The sequence below is a fragment of the Sturnira hondurensis genome, unplaced genomic scaffold (assembly GCF_014824575.4).
Source record: "Sturnira hondurensis isolate 20B ecotype Veracruz unplaced genomic scaffold, ASM1482457v3 Scaffold0009906, whole genome shotgun sequence".
NCBI lineage: Eukaryota > Metazoa > Chordata > Mammalia > Chiroptera > Phyllostomidae > Sturnira > Sturnira hondurensis.
Genome location: NW_028082537.1, coordinates 2594282 through 2618300, shown reverse-complemented (window position 1 = coordinate 2618300; position 24019 = coordinate 2594282). Strand labels below are relative to the sequence as shown.

Genomic DNA, 24019 nt, shown 5'->3' with positions numbered 1-24019 from the left:
AAGCAGGCAGAGTGAGTAGGCAAAGGAAAACTGGTGGGATATGAAGCATAACAGCAGAAGACAAAGGCGAGTGATAGGTGGATGCCATGGAGTCAGAATCAAGTAGAAGACACAGAAGAAAACTTTAAAAAGCAATGAGAACCTTTCTGCTTCTGAGTAGGACATAACAGAGGTGGGTCACTATGGCAACTATGGAAAGCAGATGGCGTTTAAAATATCACAGAAGGGCCACAGAAAGGCCAATTAAAAAGACTGATAGTACCAAGTGTTGGTCAGGATGTGGAACTCTTATTCATAGCTGGTGGGAATGTAAATTGTTAAACACTTTAGAAAGCTGTTCAACTATAACTGTGAGAGGTAAACATATGTCCACCTTATGACTCATCAGTTTTATTCCTCAACATATGCCCAAGAGAAGTGAGGGCACATATCCACAAAAAAGGTATGATATGAATAAGAATATTCATTTTAGCTTTATCCATGACAGCCTCAAGCTGCAATGAAAGAAACCAAACTGGTATATCCATAGAGTGGAACACCATATAGCCATAAAAATACGACTTAGTAAAACAATAATGTGAATGAATCTCAAATACAGTGTGCTGATTTTCAGAAGGCAGATGCGAAAGATGTAATGTTGGGTCGTTCCATTTATATGAAGCTCAAGAACAGGAACAACTAAGTGATGACTCTAAAACTCAGGATAATGGTTCTCTTTCTGGGAGGGTTTTGGAGAAGGAGTGTGAGAAAATATTCAGGGGTGATAGAAATGTTCTGTATCTTGGCTAGAGGGGTATTGTATTCTGAAAGATCCAGTGGAAGAAATATCAGCCAATATAAAAAAACAGAGTAGATTTTGCTTTTTAACCCAATCTGACAATCTTATTGAAGTTTATTTACCCTATTGATGTTTAGTTTAATTGCTGATATACTTGATTTTATTCCTATTATTTTACAGTAAGTTTTTGGTTTTTCTTTGCTGTATTTTTTGTATTTTCTTTTTTTCTGAGGTGAACAAGTTATTTCTCACCCCCCCTTTTAAAAAAATTTGAACTTTTACTATTCATCTACAGCCTTTAAATACACATATCTAAACCTATATTTTTCTATTAATATAAAAAACAAGTAATAACCAGGCAACAGTCCTATTCTCTTTGCCAAAAATTACCTTTACCTGGGTTTTGTTGAGGAAACATACAACTTAGCTTTTTTCCCCCCTTAGAATGTGTCATTATTGTTTCAGGAAGCTTTCTTAAGAATTAATTACATTATGATTCATAACATCATTATCTACAGTTAACTACAATATATATTTTATCACATTAATCTACCCCTATTGTTTTTATATTTTGTATTCCCCAATTCTGGATGGAGTTTTTGCTAAGTAATTTGAGTGTATAGTTGAGATACCTGCTGAGTCTGCAAATTCCTGGACAAGTCTCTTTTAATGTATGAATGGTCACTTAGCCAGATGTAAATCTCTAGCATTGCAATCTTTTTCTCTCTGAGAATTGTTGATTAACCTCAGTAGAAAGTTGGGTGAAGGGAGGGTATAGGTCATTTGTTGAGACCTCATCTTTCTTTATTATTCAATTTTATTTCTGCTTTCTAGTGTATATTTTCTATTTAGTCAAGCTCCTATTTTATCATCATAAACACAACATTTATTCCTATTTAAACCTTTCTAGTATTGTTCTCCCTTTTAAATATTCTTCCTCCTTATCTCAAGCTACTTTATTTTATTCATTTTTCAAATCTTATCTAAAATTCTACCACCTCCATGGGCCTTTCTCCATTTACCCCAATTCATATTAATTTCCCTTCCTCGTCACAACATTTATTATCTCTGCCATATGTTTTTGTACTTCCTAGAATTCTAGAATTTTATATCTGGAAGAGATCTAAGAAACATTTCCAACTCCCTAACTTTTCAGATTAAAAAAGAGGTGGTCAGTAAGCCACATTTATAACCCAATTGACCCCAAGTCTTCTGGCATTCTGGGGCTACCCTTTAACGCCTGGATAAAATACTTCTCACACCTCAATCCCCAAATACCTCCAGAAGTTCTTCCTTAAAAGTCCTCATGTTCTGCAGATCAGTTGCAGCCAGCATCCTAGCCATCGCTCTGGGCTCCGCTGGAAGCTGTAGTTTTCCTCACTGGGCACATCACTGGAAACCTACAAGTGCCTCCAGCCTGGTGTGAAGGGCAGACTTTGACTGAGGATTTGTCTCTCCACAAAGAGTCTAAGAGGCTTGAGAATGAACAACACAACTTACATAATTCCTATTGTTTCTAGTTTAAAGTTAGACATACACGAATGACAGCTTTAATTTGGATGTTAGGTAATGATGCCCTAAAATCCAACAGTTATTTCCCCTCCAGAAGGGATTTTTATCCCAGCCACGTCCTTTCAGGTCATTGCTTACTGCTGTCTTCTCTGTCCTCTTCACTATTCCAGCCGCACACAATTATGCCTCCTTCTGCAGAGTGATCTGTCTCTGCATCTTCTAGCTGTAACCGAGCACCCATTTTTGTTGCATCCCAGAACACAATATCCCAGCTTTCCATTTAGGAAGGGCTAACACAAAGAACCAGCTAAAGCTTTGAAATACATTTTTTCCCTTTAACTTAAGCAGAACTTCCTCCTCCACCAGTCTCTGGAAATGGAAGAAAAATAGTGTAATAATTTACTTTCTCCTCGATAAAGAGAGTCCACAGGTATCATAAGTTTGTTACTGTTCATCTCAGCTGCATGTGAGTTCTCAAGGTCTCACAGCAGGGTGCAGGTCTTCTCAGAGTCCTATTTCTTTCTTTTTTTAAATCTTTACTGATTCTTAAAAAATCCTCACCCAAGGATATGTTTACTGATTTTACTGAGAGGGGAAAAGGAAGAGAAAGAGAAACATCAATCAGTTGTCTTCTGTACATACCCGAACTATGAACCAAACATGCAACCTAGATACGTGCCCTGACCAGGGATCGAACTTGCAACATTTTAGTGTCTGGGACGATGCTCCAACCAACTGAGCCACCAGGCCAGGGCCCTATGCTTTCCTTTATACTGTATTACCATTTCACCTGTTCTAGACTTTATGCAATTTTACATTTTTGTATGTTTTCTATTGCTTTTAAATTTTTTTACATACATAATTGCTGCTTTCCCACAAAGAGCGTAGTGGTCAGAAAGGAGATACTGATTATCGAAATTGTCAGGGCATCCAATATACACAGGTGCTCAAGGATTCTTGTTTATTGATTAAGAATTATAATAACATATGCCATTCAGTGAGTATCTATTATGTGCCAGACAATGTGCTCAGTGCTTTAGGAACATGATCTCTACTTCTCTCCTTAATCCTTTGAGAAAGGCATTATTATACCCATTACAGAAAAGGAGACTGAAACTATGGTGGCTTAGGTAACTCGTCTGATTCCACCTGCTAAATTGAGAGACCAGTTCTGCCAGATTCCAAAACGCTTTGCTCTTTCCACCATATTCTGGGTATTCCAAAGCTGCCGTGTTGACAGCTTTCTCTGTATTAGTAATGTTTTCTTCTTTTTTAATAAAAACTTTACAGTGCACTTACTGGCCAGTGCCACATTGTTTTGTAAGATAGTGTTATTTTTTAAGTATTAAGACACCATTCATTTTTCATGTGCTTTTAAAGCTCAAATGTGAACCTGATACTTTTCTCTCTGTATTTCAGTTTGACCCATTAACAATTGAAAGCAAAAATGTAGCAACTGTGGTGTTAATGCTTAATTCTCCAGAAGAAGAAATTTTGGCCAAAGCCTGTGAAGCCATTTATAAATTTGCTTTAAAAGGTTTGATTTTTTCAGTTTATCTATTTCATTAGTTGCTTAAAATATTTACTACAAAAAGAGCACTTCTCTCCCCAGACTTTCCCTTTACCCAGTCTTTAACTGCCTTCCAGTCAGATGAATTCTTTCAGACAACCAAATATTATTTAACGCACTACCTGAAGGTAATGTCTCTCCCTAAGTGCCTAACTTAATCTGAAGGAGTAATTTTGTCACTGGGTAGAAGAGTCATCCAGAAGATTTTATTGTAGTTTAAAAAATTGTGAATGGTACAGGAGCTGGAAGAACTCCCAGTGGTCAAAGCCAAAATAATTAGAACAACAAAATTAAGTAGTGTTGGTTTATAACCCAAAGTAGAAAATAAATACCCATGAGTCTATACTACAATAAGCAAGTGATTAAGTGATCAATAAATGAATGATGAAATAAATAAATGGAGAAGGAAAGACAGATTTCCCACGCAGAAGAATTCCCAGTAACTTATGCAGATACTCTGCCCTCCAGGAGGCAAAATATAACTCTTCTAGGTGTGGGCTGTGCACAGTGACTTCTTTCCAAAGAGGACAACATGGAAACAGGGAAAAATGAACAAGTTTACGGTGGAGAAACCTGACAGAACCACTTCAGCCAGGTGCTCAAAACCAGTCAACAGTGCTAAGTCTTGGTGATAATCTTGTAGCAAAGTCAATGGCCTTAACACAATATAATGAAAATGACATGCCTTTGTTATTCTCCCCTCCCCAACCTGTAACCCCTGTCTAATTATGATTTAAAAAAATCAAATTCCCATTCAGAGACATTCAACAAATACCTAGCCAGTGCCCCTCCACGCTGGCACAGCTACCAAAATAAGGCAAGTCTGGGGAACTCCCACAGCCGAGCGGAGCTGAGGGTACGTGGTGACAAGAAGTCCTGGGGGACCCTGCACTGGGCCCTGGAGCAGGAAGAGAACATTAGGCTCAAACTAGGAACTCCAAATAAATGATTGATTTTAGTTAATAATCACATATCAACAGTGGTTCATTAACTGTAGCAAATTACCTACTAATGTAAAATATTAATAATGGGAAACTTGTGCGATATATGTGGGAACTCCTTATACTATCTTTGCACTAAAAACTGTTATAAAAAGTAAAGTTTGTTAAAACATGGCAAAATGTCCCAAATTACATTCTGTTCAGAGATTTATTCATAGATGATTTACAAACATTAGAGATGGTTGTATTTTGGTTCATTCCAAATGGTGATAAAATTAGATTTTTATTATACTGCCTAACATTTTAATTGGGACTATTTGAAGAGTTTAGTGTAACTTGGTATTTCTAACAAGACCTTTTAAACTAAGGAGCAATTTGATTTTAAAGAAATAATGATACAATACTGGTTGGGACTTGTACAAGAGAAAACAAAATATTTGGTTAACAAATGGTGAAATACCTTGTATCACTCTTGTGATCATTGGGAATCTGGACAAAAACTAGAGTGGTTCTGGAAGGTGTAGTTTATGAGCAGATTATGTAGAATTCTGAGTCAATTTCAGGGAGACCTTGGATTATGCGGCTGTAGTAGCGTAAGTCTCATTCAGGTTTACAGAGTCATCATAAGTCATCTGGCTGTCTTATGTACCTAATTATATATCTCCTTTTATATGACATGTGGCAAATAAGTAAGTAGGCATCTATCTTATGTTTAATCAGTACAGAAGTTATGATAAGGGGCCGGGTTTACCACCACCCCGCCCCACCTGAAACAACCAATAAAATAGGCAAAATATATAAAGTAGCAGTTGGCAAAACACTACTAGATGATGCAGGACAGTGACCACCAAGAGACAGGAAACAAAGGAAATAAGCCCTTGACTTCCCGGGCTTCTTGATTTCAGAGCGTTTCCAGGCCGCAGCACAAGATGGGTAGCTGGTGCAGAGCCAACTGGACTCTGTGAATTGCGAAGGCAGAACGGAGGGTCCAAGGCGACGAAGACAGCAAGAGTTTTCAGGTTAGAGTAGCAGAGAGGAAAGAGTTGCACTGAGAGAGAACTCGAGATCTGCAAAGGGTCCCACTCAAGTATGAGCCTGCGTGCTGATCAGCACATACGTGTGAGGGAAGCACGTGAAGTCAGACAAAGAACCGGCAGGATGAGTGGCAACAGTGCCTGGGGCTCGCACTGGGCCGGAAGTAGTGCCTGTTCTCCTGGCCGGACTGAAAAGCCTCAAGATGCGTGGACCTCTGTGCAGAATACACAGGGGGCTTGATTGTAGTTAGAAATAATTAGACCTAGATTGAGCACTGTTCTGAAGGATCTGATAGGATCGAATTTTTTCCAGATAACTGTGTCCTAGAACAAACTTCTAAAATACAAAAATATCCATTATCTAGGTAGGTAAAATACACAGTGTCTGGAATCCAGTAAAAAATTATTAGGCATCAAAAAGAAGCAGGAAAAAAACCTATAATGAGGATATAAATCAGTAAGCAAACAAAGTGATCCAATATATGTGTGACTGGAGTTTCTGAAAAAGACAAAGGACATAAAAAGTATTTTTAAAAATAATGGCCAGAAGTACCCCTAATTTGATGAAAACTCCAAGCCCACTGATCTAAGAATCTCATCAAAACCCAGCAAAATGAATATGAAGAAAATGACACCAACTCACATCACAATCAAATTGCTTGAAACCAGTAGTAAAGAGAAAATAAGCAGCCAGAAAACAGCCCTGGCCAATGCGGCTCCGTTGGCTGGAGCGCTGTCCCGTGAACTGCACAGTTGCAGGTTTCGATTCTCCGTCAGGGCACGTGCCTGGGCTGGGGGTTCATCCCCAGTTGGGGTGCATATGGGGGGCAGCTGATTGATGTTTCTTTCCCACATTGATGTTTCTCTCTCTCTCTTCCTTCCCCTCTCTCCAAAATCAATGAGCATGTCCTTGATTGAGGATGAAAAAAAAGCCAGAAAACAAATGTTACATTCAGAGGAGCCAGTGTGAGGATGACAACGGATTTGTCACCACTAATGATATAGTCAAGAAGTCAGTGGAGTAATGTCTTTAAAGTACTACAGGAAAAATGAAAACTTTCAACCTAGAAAAATAGAAACTCAACAAAAATATTTTTTGAAAAACCGGAAACAAAGTCCTTTTCAGACATTCAAAAGCTGAAGCAGTTCATTGCAGGCAGGGCCACACTGCTGACTGTGGTAGAGTAGGTAGTTCAGGCAAAAAGCAAAATGATGCCAGATGAAACTGTGGATCTACAAAAAGAATAAAGCTAGAGTACTAGAAATAGTGACAAATAGGGTATTTTTCAAATTTAAATCACTTAAAAGGCAAAGTGGTTATTTTAAACAAAAATAATAATCACGTATCTGCGGTCTGAAGCACGTGTGTAAGACACCGACAACAGCAACACGAGGACACTGTTGGAAGGCCCTCACACAGCTGCTGGGGAGTGTGCCGCCATAGGCCGTGTGTGCTACAGATCCTAATACAGCTGGGGAAATAATAGAACAAAGAGTAACATCAAATAAGCCAACAAAGGAAGTGAAATAAAATCATAAGAAATATTTAGTGTATACAAAGAAAGGGAAGATAAAGAATGATGGAACACATAAAAACAAATGACAAGATGGCAGATTTAAGCCTAATCATATTGAAAATCAAGTGACATGTAAATGGTGTAAGTACTTTAATTAATAGGGAAAGAGTGTTATACTGGGTAAAATGCAAGAGCAAACTGCATGCCGTGATGAGTAATGCACTTAGAATGTGACATAAATTGTTTGAAAGTAAAAGGAGGGAAAAATATCCTATGATAGCACCAATCAAAAGAAAGATGGGGTAGCTGTATTAATATCATAAAAGTAGATAGAAGAGATAGTAGTAGAGGTAAAGAAGGTCATTTTATAATGATAAAGAGATCAACTACTCAAGGGGCTCTGAAAAGTCCCAACTAGTTATATACTTAATGGCATATCTTCAAAATACATGAAGCTAGAAGTTCAAGGAGAATTAGATATCCACAATTATAACAGGGGATTTTGATGCCCCCGTGAATAAATGAAAGTACAAGTCGATAGTAAATCCTTAAGGATCTAAAAATTTGAAACTGCAATATGAATTAATTTAACTTCATTGATGTTTACAGAACACTCCAAACAGAGCAGAATACACATTCTTTTCAAGTGAATAGAGAACATTTTTCAAAATTGACCATCTTCTGGGCCGTGAAGCAAGGTTTAATCAATTTAGAATAATTCCAATTATAGAAATTATGTCATACCACAATAGAATTAAATTAAAATCAATGAGCATGTCCTTGATTGAGGACAAAAAAAGAGCCAGAAAACAATAACACAAAAAACTGGAGACCATCATTCAATAGAAAGTAAATAACACACTTCTATGTGTATTAATTACTTTTGTAATTAATTATGCAATTAATTATGTCAGCATGTGACTGGCACTGTCCAGGGCACTGAGGATGTGGATGGATAGAACAGAAAGGCTGTCCTCCTCGTGGGAAGTTAAGTTATAGTGGAGTAGGCAAACAGTGCATGGAGGTCATTGTGTGGTATGAGAAAATAAAGTGGGAGAGAGAGAGATAAGGAAGACTTGGTTGTGCTAATGATATTAGATGGGGTGGTCAGAGGAGCCCTCTCTGGAGGTGCAAGGCGAGCAGTCATTGTCTTTTAAAATTGAAATACTTTTTTTCTTGAGTTAGTATAATGTAATTTGTCTCCCTGTATTTGAATGACAATGCTAAGTGAAATAAGTAAATCAGAAAAGTCTAAGAACCATATGATTTTACTCATATGTGGGATATAAAACAGAAACTCATAGACATAGACAGACAACAGCATGCTGGTTACCAGAAGGAAGGGGCTGGGGATGGCAAAGGGTAAAAGAAGCCGAGTACAGGTGGCAGACTTTGGGTGGTGGGCACACAATGCAGTATACAGGTCACATATCATATAAATGTACACTTGGAACCTATATGATTCTATTCACCCCAATAACTTTAATTTAAAAAAAGAGGAAGCCAGCTTTGTAAATGTGACAGGGTAGGCAGAGCAGCCAATGTCTAGCATGCCTGTGCTCTAAAATCTTCTCTGAGAGAAACATGTGTGGCCTCAGAGGAGTGTGAAAGGCAGACGGCAAATAAGGAACTAGAATCAGAGAAGTTTTGGTGAAATTGATAATATCCATGCATGATTCTATTTTTACCTATAATGTCAGGTGAGGAAAATAAATCAACCCTCCTTGAACTTGGAGCTGTGGAAACTTTGACTAAACTGCTCACCCATGAAGACAAAATTGTGAGAAGAAATGCTACTATGATCATTGGAATCCTGGTTTCTAATAGTAAGTAGCAATTTTTTAAAATAAATCTGACATAATGCCTTATCTTTCTTTTAAGTTTAATGTGAAGGGATTTATTTTAATTTTATTTAATCTGGCTTTAATATCAATGGAAAAGTAAAATATGATTCAACAAATATATGATCTCACATTTTAAGGAATATTTTTAAAATATAAAAGTATGTGCAAATACTCTCTAACTTGGTGAGGTAGTATGTTCCAGTCTTACAAGTTAGGAGAGCAGTCACTGTCTTTTAAAATTGCAATAATTTTTTTCTTGAGTTATTATAATTTAATTTGTCTGCCTATATCTAAATTACACTTTATATGTATTTTGTAGTGAAGGAAGACCAGGGTAAAGAGTTTTGATACATCAATTTTTTTGAAGCCACAAACTATATTTTGCCCAAAATAAATTTAGACATTTATTTACTCCTTAAAATCAGGCCTCTTACTTGCTTAAATATTTTTATGTACTTATAGGGTGGAATAATAGTATTACTTAAAATACACTGGTATGTCTATTAGAATTTCAGTTTGGACCAAAACCATGCAAGTAAAGGCAGTCCCTAACTAATAGATTATACTATTTGGTAGGTTTCTGAGTTAGCCAACAAAAGCTTTGCAACTTATAATAAAAAATGATATTCTTGGTGGAGACTGAATTCTAATTATCAGGCTGCTGGTAATAAACATGTATATCATAGGGGTTGGCTAAAACCATCATACCTTCTCCCATAGTTTCCCCCAACATCCTTCCAGAATAATAAGTCATGTTTCCAGAATAATCTGTAAGTAAATGCATCTCTGAAATGACGCAGTTAATTTATCATCTTTGGCCATTCTTTTAAAACTGCATTATTATTATTATTATTATTATTATTATTATTATTAGAGAAAGGAGAAGGGAAGGAGAAAGAGAGGAAGTGAAACATCGATGTGCGAGAGAAACATCAATTGGCTGCCTTTCCTATGTCCCCAACTGAGGACCTGGCCTGCAACCCAGGCATGTGCCCTGATTAGAAATCAAACTGGTGACCTTATGGTTGACAGGCCAGTGGTCAACCCACAGAGCCACACCAGCCAGGACGTCTTTGGTCATTCTTAAAAAATTGCTGCTCCTTCAGAAATTTGTATCTTCATATGGTTTTCACACATTTAATAATATCACTATATTCATGTTTTTCTTTTTTCAATTTTGCTTGTTGCTCATAATATTACTACACTCATAGTGGATGAACCAACAAAATGTTCCAATGGACTTCCAGGTTCTAAAAGGATTGCTGTGAGAACCATCTTTCCTTTTGGCAGTTGCAAACAAATTCTTTTTCTTCTCCTTTTCTTCCTCCTCCTTCTTTTTCTCGTTGTTCTAGAGTGGTTAAGCTATGTGTCTGTGCTAAGCCTGGGTCGTTTGAGACAGGCACTTAAATTACTTTGTTAAACATTTTTATCAAAATGGAGCTGTTGTCTTCTTTTGCCTGCCAGTTGTATTTAGCTTGATGAGGTCATATAACAGAGATTCATTTAATGAAATCAATTAAAGAGAGATTTCATCAGGATCCTAGTGAGGAGAAGTAGCCCTTGAAACCAAGATTTCACTTAAGGCAATCTGAAGATCTTGCCATCTTAGGAAAAGTCTGATATAAAAGAATATGCAAAGTCAAGGATAAATTAGATGGTCAATATTATACAACCCCAAAATTGTAAATAAGAATGCAGTTAAAACAGATTGCATGAAGGTGTTATTGGCCAAGAAATTCATTTTATTTTTTTCATAAGATGGTTCTAGTAGGGCTTAGTTGTCTTTAACTTTATTTGAAACAATTTTGTTAGACCGTGTTGTGACAGCTGTCATACCAGTGTGTATTTAAACAAAACATCAAAATTGGTAAATTTTTGTGTAGCCAGTCTAATATTGAACATGGAAGAATATATGCAACAACTTCAGAGTATTATGCTTTATTATTTCAAGAAAGGTAAAGATGCAACTGAAACACAAAAAAAGATTTGCCCAGTGTACAGAGAAGGTGCTGTGACTGATCGAATGTGTTAAAAAGTGGTTTGCGAAGTTTGTTGGTACTATTGACATTTTGGCCAAATAATTCTTTTCTGTGGGGCTGTCTTACGCATTGAGAGATATTCAGCAGCACCCCTGGCCTCTACCCACTAGAAGCCTATAATAGCAGGCTGTAGCCGAGGTACTCAAAATATCCAAATCAATAAAGTTGTTTGTGAAAATGAAAAATGTGTCTTTTGTTTTATGGAAAAAACTAAATGGACTTTTTGGCCAACCCAGTACTCCAGGTAGTAAGGTGCTGGCAGTTGTGCAACAACCTAAAATTGAAGGTGTCACACTGCTTAGCTAGAACATGTTTGTGTGACCCAGCTACGAGTGGGAGTTTCCTCTCAGATGCCCTATCGGAGTGTTCTCTGGGGAGAAAGCAGGGGACAGAGATCAACGGTGTGTTTAAAGTGATGGGAGTGGCAGTTTACCCATTGTTTTTACTGAATTAACCTCAAGAAAAGAAAGGTTCTTTGAATAGTCTGATGTCAAAAAGAAGAATAGGAAATTGATCGGTGTTGTTGTCAATTTACAAGTGCTGCCCGGGAATCAGAATTATCCATTGAGCCATAAGGAAATGGTTCAGTGGATGGATGTGCGAGGTCTGTTGTTGAACAGAGTTGGGCCAAATTCATATCTAGAAGGGAGTTTCATGGCACGGAGAATCCTCTGATGACAAGTTTCAACTCGTCTGAGCAGACCGAGGCACGGGGTCACATACAACGCTGCTAGGTGGGCTCTGCCCGCGCACGGAGCAGATCCTCCCTGCGGAGAAGTAGGAGGAGCAGAGAGGACGTGCACAGAGCGTGAGTCGTCTTCACCTCAAGGTCAGTGGTACAGCAGGAACTTGGAAGTACGTGGAAGGTTATGTTGTGTGCTAAGTGGGGAGTGTACTAGGAGACCTAAAAGCCCAGAGATATTTTTCTTCCACCATGTAAAAACAGGAGACGTTGGTGTGGCCTTCACAAAAGACACTCCAAGCAATACACCATGGACTCATTCTCTTCTCACAAGAGAAGAGAATGCCGATAGATTCTTCCAGAGGGTGCACATCTCTGCAGTTTATTGGGACACTTGCGAGGATCTGAGTATTGTGAAAGGCTATTATATGTTAACTCGTGGAGGTAATGCATTTACTATAAATGAGTTTCAACTATAAAATAATGTCTTCCACCGTGGGCCACAACACTTCTCAGAAGCTCGATTATTCTTTTGTACTTCAAGCCTATTTACATCCATACAGCTGGCTGTAATTTTGCTGGCTCTGGTTTAGCCATTTGGAACAGAAGCAGCTAAATTGAAGAATGGCCATGTTCTCGAATCCCACAGGAAAAGGTGTCCAAGAAAAGGCAAGAATATCCAGCGATTAATAAGGAAGAATTCATCCAGCAACCATGTGCTTCAGCTGCTGCAAAGTGAAATTTTTCAAAATTCTGATAATGCTAATTTGGGCTTACAGACAAAGATAACTGACCAAGAAGAAAAACTGCAAAACTAAAGTAGCAGCTGTGCTTTATTTCTCTGAAAGGGGGCTTAGAGATGGCAAAAAGGAAGCAGGGGCATACCTGTCTAGCCTTAATTATGCTCATATAAATAATACGAAAGTAAATTTAAAATCAATATATTTATCTTCAAGTATTTTTGGCATATTTGATAATAAAATAAAATGTAAACAAGATATATTGCCTTGACCGGTGTGGCTCAGTTGGTTGGGTGTTGTCCCACAAAGAGAAAGGTGGTCAGTTTGATTCCCAGTCAGGGCACAAACGTGGGCTGCAGGTTGGGTGCCTGGTAGGGGGTGTACAAAAAACAACTGGTCTGTTTCCCTCGCACATCGATGTTTCTCTCCTTCTCTCTCTTACCCTTTACCTCTCTAAAAATAAATGCATAAAATCTTTTTTAAAATAAAAAACAAGAAGTATCGATCCAAAGGAAGCTAAAGGTCATTTTTATGTGTATTCTGTAAGTTGAAATCAAGATTTTAAAACACCATCCCAACAAAACAAAAAATAATTACTATTATATGATAAACAAGTATAGGGCATAATAACTCAAATCTTTGATGTGTTCTAGGCACATTTTGTGGTTTTATGCTTATTTTTTCTAGTGTTTTGGAAGGCAATGTAATAGTTCAGTGATCACGGAGCTGGGGCTGGATTCTGCCTGGCGTTGGACCTGGGTGGCACCTGGCCTACCATCTGCTCACAGTGGGGTTTTGAGCCTCAATTTCCTTTTCTGTAAAATTAAATAATGATGGGACATATCTCACATGGGAATAGTCAACAGGCATGGCCATTATTATTGTTATTAATGATAAACATTAATATTTTGTTTCTTCTGTTGTAGATGATGTTAAAAAATTGTTAAGAGAATTAGATGTCATGAATTCTGTTATTGCTCAGCTTGCTCCAGAAGGTAAACTAGCATCCTATATGTATTTTAAAAAATAGGACTGCTGTATTTTTCACATTTGATTGTACTACTTATTGAAAATAGTTTATGGAATACCAATTGTGAATTGTCATTAAAATCTCTCAAACCAAGGTGGGCTCCACCCAAGGTAAGATTTGAGTAGAGCTTTGGCTTATAAAACATGCTTCAAAGTGATGGTTGAATAGGCATTTAGCATACTTGTGTTATTTCTTTGATATGCAGAAGAAGTAGTTATCCATGAGTTTGCTAGTCTTTGCCTAGCAAACATGTCTGCAGAGCCCACCAGCAAAGTGCAAATACTTGAACATGGTGGGTTAAAGCCCCTCATCAGACTGCTGAGCAGCCCAGACCCCGATGTGAAGAAGAATTCTATTGAGTGCGTTTACAACTTGGTCCAGGTAAGAGTAATTCCTAAATATGTGTTCTGACCAAAGTGATGATAGAATTTGCTTTCCCATATATGTTAAAAGAAGTTTAAACCTACCACTTTTGATTAATCAGTTCTTTTTGGTACTGTTTAGTAGTGATCTTTCGGAGATAAAATAAAGGAAGTTTAGTGTAAGTTCTTTTCAGTTTTCACACTTTATAAGTATTTGTCTCCCATGAAAGGACATTTTGGAAATGTATTTAAATTTTAAAAGAATATAATGGTTTACAAATTAAGGTGGGATCATTCTAGATAAAATAAATGTATTCCTTCTGAAACAGGAAATCTAATATTCACATTGAACTAGGGTTAAGCTGGGCAATTACCTACTGATCTAACCTTGTAATCTAAGCACATTGGATATAATATATGCCCTGGTCTGTGTACCAAGATTTTGGAGCAGGCTTGTATATTGGGGAAAGCCTAGTGAGCTGAGTACGCTGAACAGAACTCATTGTTCACAATTGCAAGGCGTGACCTCACTGTGCTGCTTTCTTTTTTAATGGAAACTGACCACCCTCTCCTCCCCAATCTGTGGTGCCTTTCCCGGTCCCCACCACTGCCCCACCTCCCAACCCAGCATGCACACCCTCACAGCCGCAGCAGCTCAGCTGCCTGACACAACGGACAGGCGTCTCTGCCTGTCTTCCTGCTCAGGTTCCTGAACAATTTCTGTGCACATTGGATCGACTTTAGGTCATTTGAAAATACAAAAACACCACTGTAAATAGCCAGCAGTAGAGTGTGAAAGGAAGAGGTGGGAGAGGGTATATTGAGAGGCAAACTGTCTAGACAAACAATATAGAGAAGGACCCAATGGGCTCATGCCAAAGGCAGCAAAAGCTTACATTCCTGGCCTTAGCCGTCCTTGCCACTTGGCTGGATGCTGACTGGTTTTACCTTTACTCCTCCCACAAAAGACGTCCTCAAGAAGCAGCTCAGCTTCGTTTCTCTTCTCTGGTTATTTAAGACTTACCCACATCCAATAGGTCCAAATAGTCCTCCAAGCATGTTTGCGTTTTAAATCCCCAAACTCATTACAGCTCTATTTCCCTATTTTTTATCAAACAGAAATAAAAAGACTTTACCCCCCACTATTCTCCACAACAGAAGTACTAATTGATAACAGTGCATGAATTTCCTAGGACAACCAAGTGGGTGGCTTCAAACACAGAAGTTTATTCTCTAACAGCTGTGAAGGCTGGAAGTCCGACAGCAGGGCGCCAGCAGGGCCATGCTCCTTCTGGGGCTCTGAGTAAAACCGTTCCTTGCCTCTTCTCAGCCTCTGACGGTGGCCGTCACTCCTTGGGATCACTTGGTTTGCAGCTGCAGTACAGCAGTGTCTCCCTCTGTCATTTCTCTCTCTTTATGAAGACACCAATTTTATAAGGACCCCACTGAGTACCCACCCTACTCCCCTATGACCTTACTTACACTTGCAATCACCCTGTTTCCAAATAAGGTCATATTTTGAGGGTTCGGACTTCAACGTACATTTTTGGAGGATACAAGTCAACCCCAAACAAACAGAAACCTAAAATTTTTACGTCTGAAGGAAGCTGAATACTAGCAGTTGAAGGATGGATAGAGGAAAGTTAAGATGAAAATGGGACCTTTTCTACCTTTAATACTATTTTACATTTACCATGTTTTCATTTAAAATGTCAGATTTGGGGAGATTTCCACGGCATTTTGTCTTGTTTTCTCCATTGCTCAGTCCAACCAACCTCCTCCCCACAACCCACACACATGAAATTGCAGACACACACTGCAGAGCAATTTGTCTAGACCCTAGTGACCCCTTGATGCTGTAAACGTCTTAAATAAAGGTCATGTGTCCGGACTGAGCCTGATGTGCATTTCCATGCACAGGGCCTGCTGATAGCACCGCGTGCATAGAAGCATTCCCTAAACAGTCCGTCTGAATGAAGATAATAAGGAACCGATGCCATCAACTCATTTTATCAAATACTATTTGAAACAGGACAGAGAGTGTGAAAAGACTTTCATTACGCATAGCTTTTGTTGTAACAGCATTTATAGTAGTAAGAATCTGCTGTATAATAAAGAAACAATAGATACTGAAAATGTCATAGATCATGTTTATTTCCCATTATTGACAATGTCTGCATAGTTAATATGAATGTTTTGGTGTTGTCGATTGAGAGTTTGCTTACCTTTATTTGTGAGTTATTTTGGAAGGGACTCTGGAATAAAAGATTTGAAAATTATAACAGAATATTTTTTGTTAAAAAAACTGAAGTTCTCTGTTCTTGAGACTATATTTTGCTTTATAAATTGCTTATTTGATCATTTGTGTTTCATGGCAGGATTTTCAGTGTCGAGCTATGCTTCAAGAACTGAATGCAATCCCTTCTATATTAGAGCTCTTGAAGTCAGAATATCCAGTGATTCAGTTGTTGGCTCTCAAAACCTTAGATGTTATTACAAATGACAAGGGTTCACGAGCGATGTTAAGAGACAATCAAGGACTGGACCACCTTATTAAGATCCTGGAAACTAAGGTATTTATAACATTTATTCAACTCTCTATGGGAAAATATCTCTCTCTTAAACATTGTTATAAAATGTGAATGGTAGAATATTTTAAAATGAAATTTATTGTGTTTAAGCATGGTACTAAGTATAGAGGACTAATTTGCTTGTCACTACATAGTTTATCAGCACGATTAAATCAAACTAATGATACTGGCCATTGTAAAATAATTTTTTAAATCCTCTGGGAGCTTTCTCAAAAAATTAAAAATAGAACCAGCATATGACTCAGCAATTCCATACATGTATATATACATGTATATATGTGTATATATATAATATTCCATAGCATAGAATAATTTTAATATTATTATTCCATGCCATGGAATATTATTCAGCCATAAAGTAAGAATGAAATCTTACCATTTGCAACAAGATGGTGGGACCTGGAAGGTATTATGCTGTGTGAAATAAGTCAGACAGTTAAAGACAAAAACATACGATCTTACTTATATAAGGACTCTGTAAAAAACAAAACAAGAAAACCAAGCTCGTACAGAAAACAGAATGCCAGTTGGCCATTCTGTTGGGGAAAATAGGTGAAGGGGTTCAAAAGATACAAATTTCCAGTTATAAACTAAATAAGTCATAGGAATGTAATGTACAGCATGGTGACTATAGTTCATAATACTGTATTGCATATTTGAAGGTGGCTAAGAAAATAGATCTTAAAAGTTGTCATCACAAGAAAAAAATTTGTAACTGTGTAAGGTGACAAATGTTGACTAAACTTACTGTGGAGATATTTGTAATATACACAAATATTGTATACCTGAAACTAATACAATGTTGATATGTCAATTATATCTCAATTAAAATTTTCTGGTTTAGAAGATTTAAGGTTTTTAAATTATTCTTCATGATTTTCATGAATTCCTGAAATGAGTAGAATTAGTCTTTTAGTCTTGTTCTGCCATAGTTTTCTCTAGGGTAAAGCGAGAAAAACAATGTATCCCACATGATGGAGGGTAATCTTGTTTTACTCCATCTACTGATTTAAATATTAATTTCACCTAAATAATTAAATTTTTTAGATCTGGAATAATGTTTGGTCAAACATCTGTATAACGTGGCCTCGCCAAGTTAAAACACAAACTAACCCTCACAGCTGTGCTCCTGCCGGTTTGGCACCAACACACATCTTCTTAAATCGTACTTTGTCCCCAGACAGACAACAGTAGGGCCCTCCTGCTGCCTAACGTGATGCGGGCATCCTGTGGACAACTGAAAATGCACCAGCACTTCCCCCAGAATAGGGTGTAAGGTCCTTGGATGATGTTTACTCTTCTCCTCTATACCCTACAACTTAAATACTATGATGTAAAATTAACAATACTTAAATACTAGATCCTAAAGTCATATTTCTTATGTAAGGAAATAAAAAAGGAAGACATTAAAGATATTGCATATACACACATATTCATAACAAAATAAGGAAGAACTATTCATGACAACTACAGCCTCTTTTCTACAACTGGTCATGTGGTCATAGTTGGTACTGAGAACTGCCTTCTTCCAGTACCCCTCCCATCTTCCCTTTGCCCTCAGCAAGTACCTCGGCTCATCTTAGCTCTTTGCATGGTGGGGCGACCCACGTGTCATTCCTGAAGGGTCTGGCTATTAGTGGTCTGCCTGGGTTGGGTTACTGAGCTTTCCATCTACTTTCCGCACAAGGCATGATAATACTAGGAGACACCCTGAGGGATCTCCTACTCTCTAGATAAACTCTTTCTTACCTCTGCTGTGGAGCAGCAGTCCCCTTCCCCCGGGTGGCAGGAATCAGTCACCCAGGCAGCACAGAAACTCCCTCTGCCTGCTGACTTAGAGGCATAAGGAGCCCAAAGCGGCCAGGTGACAATCTTTTTTTCTGCATCTCCTGGTGGATGCACTTCTCTCTTTAGAACTAAGACCTCTAGATCACCAGAGCATAAGGTCGCCAAGGCAGGAAGCAAAAATTTTGTTAGTGGGTCACTAGAGATAATAATAACGTGGTGTCACTCCCATTTCCACCCCTTGATTCCTGGACCCATGAACCTTGGCTGTCAGAGAAACAACATCATATATTAGATGCTGATTCAGAACCTGTATAGCGTCCTGGGGAAGCTGGCCCCAGACCTACAAGATACTGCCCCCTAGTTGGCCCTGCAACTGAATCATAAAAAGCCCCTTCCATCAAGCCAGCTGCTTTAGGATGATGGGGGCCAGGGTAAGGCCAGTGAACCCCATGAGTATGGGCCCACTGCCACACTTCTTTTGCTGTGAAGGGGGCTTGACCAGAAGCAATGCTGTGTGGAATACCATGATGGTAGCATAGCCTTCCTGTGTTTCTCTCACTTTAAGGATCCCCACCTTAAATTTCAAGGCTGCAGTTTCCACTGCTATGGGGTTTGGGAGATTGTGCAGGCAAGAAAGCCACACACTCACAATACTTCCCTCTGTCAACTGGAGATTTTAAGGAAAATATATGTTCTTCTGTTTGCTTTTTCAAAAAATATTTCCTTCAGATTTTAAAATTGTTGTCAGTGGGAGGTTCTATAGGCACCTTCACTTGGATACCATTGCTGGACATTTTCAGTAATTATTTTTATGTATAGAACACTTTGGACTAGGAGAAATGAGAAAAGATGGGGCAAATGGTTAGGGAGAGTGATGTTATGTTAATAAACAGAACTGTTTCCTTGGGCTTCTGTCCCAACAAAATGGATTACATTGTCTTCTGACTGACCTTAGTCCGTGTGTAAATTTGAAATGTATAAATTTCTTTTAGTAAAACTTTCTAAAGCTGTGTTTCCTTTTATTATTAGGAATTGAATGACCTTCATACAGAAGCACTTTCAGTGGTAGCCAGTTGCCTTGTGGATACGGATACTATGGTGCTGATTCAACCGACTGGGTTCTTAGGAGCTCTTAGCATTTGCAGAAAACTCCACAGTTCCTGATATTCAGAAGAATGCACCAAAAGCAGTTACTAAAGCAGCTTATGATCACATGTCTCAATTTATAGAGACTAAGCATACTATATTCTTGATTTTGATTAGTTCTGGCAAACATGAAAGTATTTGTTTTTAAATGATCATTTGAGATTAGAGCTACACTTACTATGTAAGCCCAAAATTCATCTCAATGCCAGTGAGTTAAAATAGAGATTGCTTTGTCAAGGATGTAATAAACTGAATATGATTTAATTATAACACTATCTTTTTCAAGTGATTCAATTCTAAATTAAGTTTTAAGCCTTTATTTCTCTTGATTTTTGGAATTATGCAGAATGTGTACATTGCTTATGATTCTGAAAACATTGTGTCAATAAATCCACATTTGGGACTATATCTACGTAGTCATTTCAAACTCCAGCTGGAGTCAGTGCCATGCTATGGAGCTGTGAGAAATAATATACTCCAACTGTATACGTGATACAATTTCATTTCAGTGGCAAGCTAGGTTGACATAAATCTGTAAAATATGAGAGATTAATTATACCACAAGCACTGATAAAATTATAGTTTTAATTTATGTATACTTGGAGCATATGATTTAGTAAAAGATTTTGACTTTATTTTCCCCCTTCCACATCACTTCTCATATAAATGATAACAACTTTGACTAGTTTAAGTGATTTATATTCTAAACATGTGTACTCATATCTGGATACATGTCTATGTGTATATTATGGGAAACATTTCATTTTCAACCCATACTGGATTTCTTGAAGACAAAGTTTTAATACCAGAAGCCAAACTGCACTGTGCAGTACATAGCTGATATAGAGTGGATTTTTGAGTTACATTATATGTGCCATATCTAAAAATAGGCTATACAATTAAGGTTTCTAATACTGGCAAAAGCTGGCTGTTTCAGTACTCTGTCCAATGGAGCTAGACCTTATCATATCTGGTCAGTTCTGTGTTCTGTCTGTCACAGACTGCAGCTATTTGAGACCCAAAGAGAGGGTAGTGGGAAGACAGGGACAATGTCACCCCTAAAATTTTCATCTATCTCAACTGCTCTTTGGATTGGTGTGGCTGGGCCATTCAAAGATTGTTTCGGCTCCTCTTGGGGTGGTGAGTTTTATGAGTCTGTCCTGATATTTTAGTTCTGCTACTAATTCCGCTGCTGCACTGCACTGACCTTGGCGTGTCATTATGAGTGAACCACGGCCTCTCTGGGCCTATTTCTTGGCTTATTTATTAGTGATTATTGAGCCACCCCTTGGTGTCAGTGAAGCTGGAACAGGCAAGTAAACAGGCAATCGCAATGCAGTGTTAAATGTGATGATGGAGGAACAAGGTCGCTCAGGAGGGTCACCTGATGCAGACTTGGGTCAGATAAGCCTTCCTGAAGCAGGAAGGACCTGTCCAGGCTGGAACCTAGAGAAGTAACAAAGCGTCTGGGCAAAGGAGCTCCTGGTGGAACGGGGGAGGATCAGCAGTGCTCTGAGGTGCAGGGACGGTGGGTGTGGAGGCCAGAGAGGGGCAGGGCCGGGTAAGCTGCAGAACTGAGAGTTTTCAGGATGGTCAGTGAGTAGAATGCAGCAGAAAACTGAGAGTTAGGGCTGTAGAAGTAGTGAAAAGTCAAGTGTTAATGAGTGCTGTAAACCAAGTTGAAGACTTTGAACTTTATATTGATAGCAACAAAGAGCCTTGAACTGACTTAGAGAGAAGAGAGGTCATTACAGATTTTCACTTTTAAAAGAAAGAGAGCTCCTGTTGCAAAGTGGAAAACAGATTGGAACTGTGCAGGGCCAGCCAAAAAAACCCCAAAACCAGGAAGGGGATTGCTGGGGTGACCTAGGTGAGAGGAGAGGGTGTCCTGAAGTGGAGATGTGGTGCTCGGGATGGACTCAGTGGCAAGGAGAATCACCAGCACAGTGCTTGGTACACTGGGAGGTCCGTAATTGTTTGTTGAATGACTACATGCATTGGGGGAGGGAGTAGATGATGTCCAGGCCAAGGTCAGGTTTCTGTTTTGGCAAGAAAGAAGTAGAATGGTGTCACTCACAGAAATAGGAACTATAAGAAGAGAAGCAGGTTTTGATTGAAAGAAAGGAAATTAGTCTTATTATTTTGTTTTTAAAGATTTATTTTTATTATATTTTAGAGAAAGGAGAAGGGAGGAAAAAGGGAGAAAAACATTAATGTGTGAGAGAAACATCAATCAGCTGCCTCCTGCATGCTCCCAACTGGCCTGTAACCCAGGCATGTGCCCCAACTGGGAATCAAACTGGCGACCTTTGGGTCCTCAGACTGATGTCCAACCCATTAAGCCACACCAGCCAGGGTTTATTATTATTTGTAACTGTGGTAAAATGCACATAATATGAAATTTATCATCTTAATCATTTAAGTAGCCAATAAGTAAATTCACTCAATCACTTGGTAGATTCACATGGCTGTGCATTCATCACCACCTTTCATCCACAGAGCTCTCTTCATCTTGCAAAACTGACTCTGTGCAGACTGAACAGTGACGTCCCACTTTCCCCTCCCTGCAGACCCTGGCGACTGCCACTCTTTCTGTCTCTATGATTTTGGCTATTCTAAGTACTTATATAAGTGGAATTCTACAGTAATTTTCCTTTTTTCACTGGCTTGTTTTACATAGCATGATGTTCTCAAGGTCTGACCATGTTATGACACGTGTCAGAATCCCGTCCTTTCTAAGGATGAGTCATACTCTGTTGCATGTGTAGACCTCGTTTTGTTGATCCACTCACCCGTCCATGGACATCTGGTTTGCTTCCACCTTCTGGCTACTGTGAATGATGCTGCTATGAATATGGACGTGCAAGTATCTCTCCAAGTCCCTGCTTTCAGTTCGTTAGGGAACATATCCAGAAGTCAAATTACTAGATTATATGGTAATTATAATCTAGGTTTAACATTTTGAGGAACTGCCGTACTGTTTTCCATAGTGGCTACACTAGTTTACATTCCCATAAGCAGAGCACCTGGGTTACAGTTTGTCCACTTCTCACAAAAACTGTTTTTTAAAGATTTTGTTTACTTTTTTTAGAGAGAGGAGAGGGAAGGTAGAAAACAAAGGAAACATCAATGTGTTATTGCCTCTCACATTGCCCACCCTGGGAATTTGCCTGCAATCCAGGCATGTGCCCTGAGTGGGAATAGAACTGGCGACTTTTTGGTTCACAGCCCACACTCAATCCACTGAGCTATACCAGCCAGGGCAACACTTACTTTTAATATTTTATTTTTTATTGAATTTATTGAAGAGACATTGGTTAATAAAATTATATAGGTTTCAGGTGTGCAATTCTATAACATATCATCTGTGTATTGTATTGTGTCTACTACCCTAAGACAAATCTCCTTCCATCACCATTTATCCCCCCGTAACTTCTTCAACCTCCTCCCACCAATTTTTTGATAGAGCCGTTCTATAGGATGACATGGTTATTTCACTGTGCTTTGATTTGTGTTTCCCTGAAATAACTGGTATGTTGAGCATCTTCTCCTTGTGCTTATCGACGATATCTATATCTTCTTTGGAGAAATGTCTATTCAAATCCTTTCCCTATGTTTTAACCCAGTGGTCTATTTTTGTTATTGTTTTTGAGTTGCAGAAGATCTTTATGTACTCTGATATTAACTTGTTATCAGATACATAATTTGCAAACATTTTTTTCTGTTCTATAGGTTACTTTTCACTCTGTCGATTGTGCCCTTTGGTGCCAAAAGGTTTTCTGACCCTAATCCATTGTTAGTGGAATTGCAAACTGGTATAAACCACCGTGGAAAACAGTGTGGAATTTTCTAAGAAAACTAAAAATGAACCTGCCTTTTGACCCAGTGATTCCACTGCTGGGATTATATCCTAAGAACCCTAAAACACCGGTCCAAAAGAACCTATGCACCCCAATGTTCATAGCAGCACAATTTACAATAGCCAAGAGCTGGAAGCAAGCTAGATGCCCATTAGTAAATGAATGGATCAAAAAATTATGGTACATTTACACAATGGAATTCTATGCAGCAGAAAGAAAGAAGGAGCTCCTACCCTTTGCAACAGCATGGGTGGAACTGGAAAGCATTATGCTGAGTGAAATAAGCCAGGTGGTGAAAGACAAATACCATATGATCTCACATTTAACAGGAAACTAACAACAGAACAAACAAGCAAGCAAAATAAAAACAAAGACAGTGAGATAGAGAACAAGGGAACAGTGACCAGAGGGGAGAGGGGAGGAAGTTTCAGGGGGGAAAGGGGAAGAATTTATAGGAACTGGTATAAAGGACACATGGAAACAACTAAGGGGGATGGAAATGGGAGGGAGGTGGGGAGCACGGGGGGTGGGCTGGGATGGGAGTAAAAGACAAAACTGTACTTGAACAATAATTAATTTTTTTTT

The 24019-nt window shown here is 38.5% G+C and overlaps 1 protein-coding gene across 1 annotated transcript in view; it reads left to right on the top strand.

Annotated features, from left to right (window-relative positions):
• LOC118995184 (armadillo repeat-containing protein 3-like) overlaps positions 1-19709 on the top strand; it is a 34437-nt gene extending 14728 nt beyond the window's left edge. The window contains exons 4-9 of the mRNA XM_037058127.1: positions 3710-3827; positions 9053-9178; positions 13584-13652; positions 13893-14068; positions 16428-16622; positions 19458-19709. Coding sequence (XP_036914022.1) covers positions 3710-3827; positions 9053-9178; positions 13584-13652; positions 13893-14068; positions 16428-16622; positions 19458-19592 — 819 coding nt within the window. The 3' untranslated portion in view covers positions 19593-19709. The remainder of the gene's footprint in view (positions 1-3709; positions 3828-9052; positions 9179-13583; positions 13653-13892; positions 14069-16427; positions 16623-19457) is intronic.
• The last annotated feature ends 4310 nt before the right edge of the window (positions 19710-24019 follow it).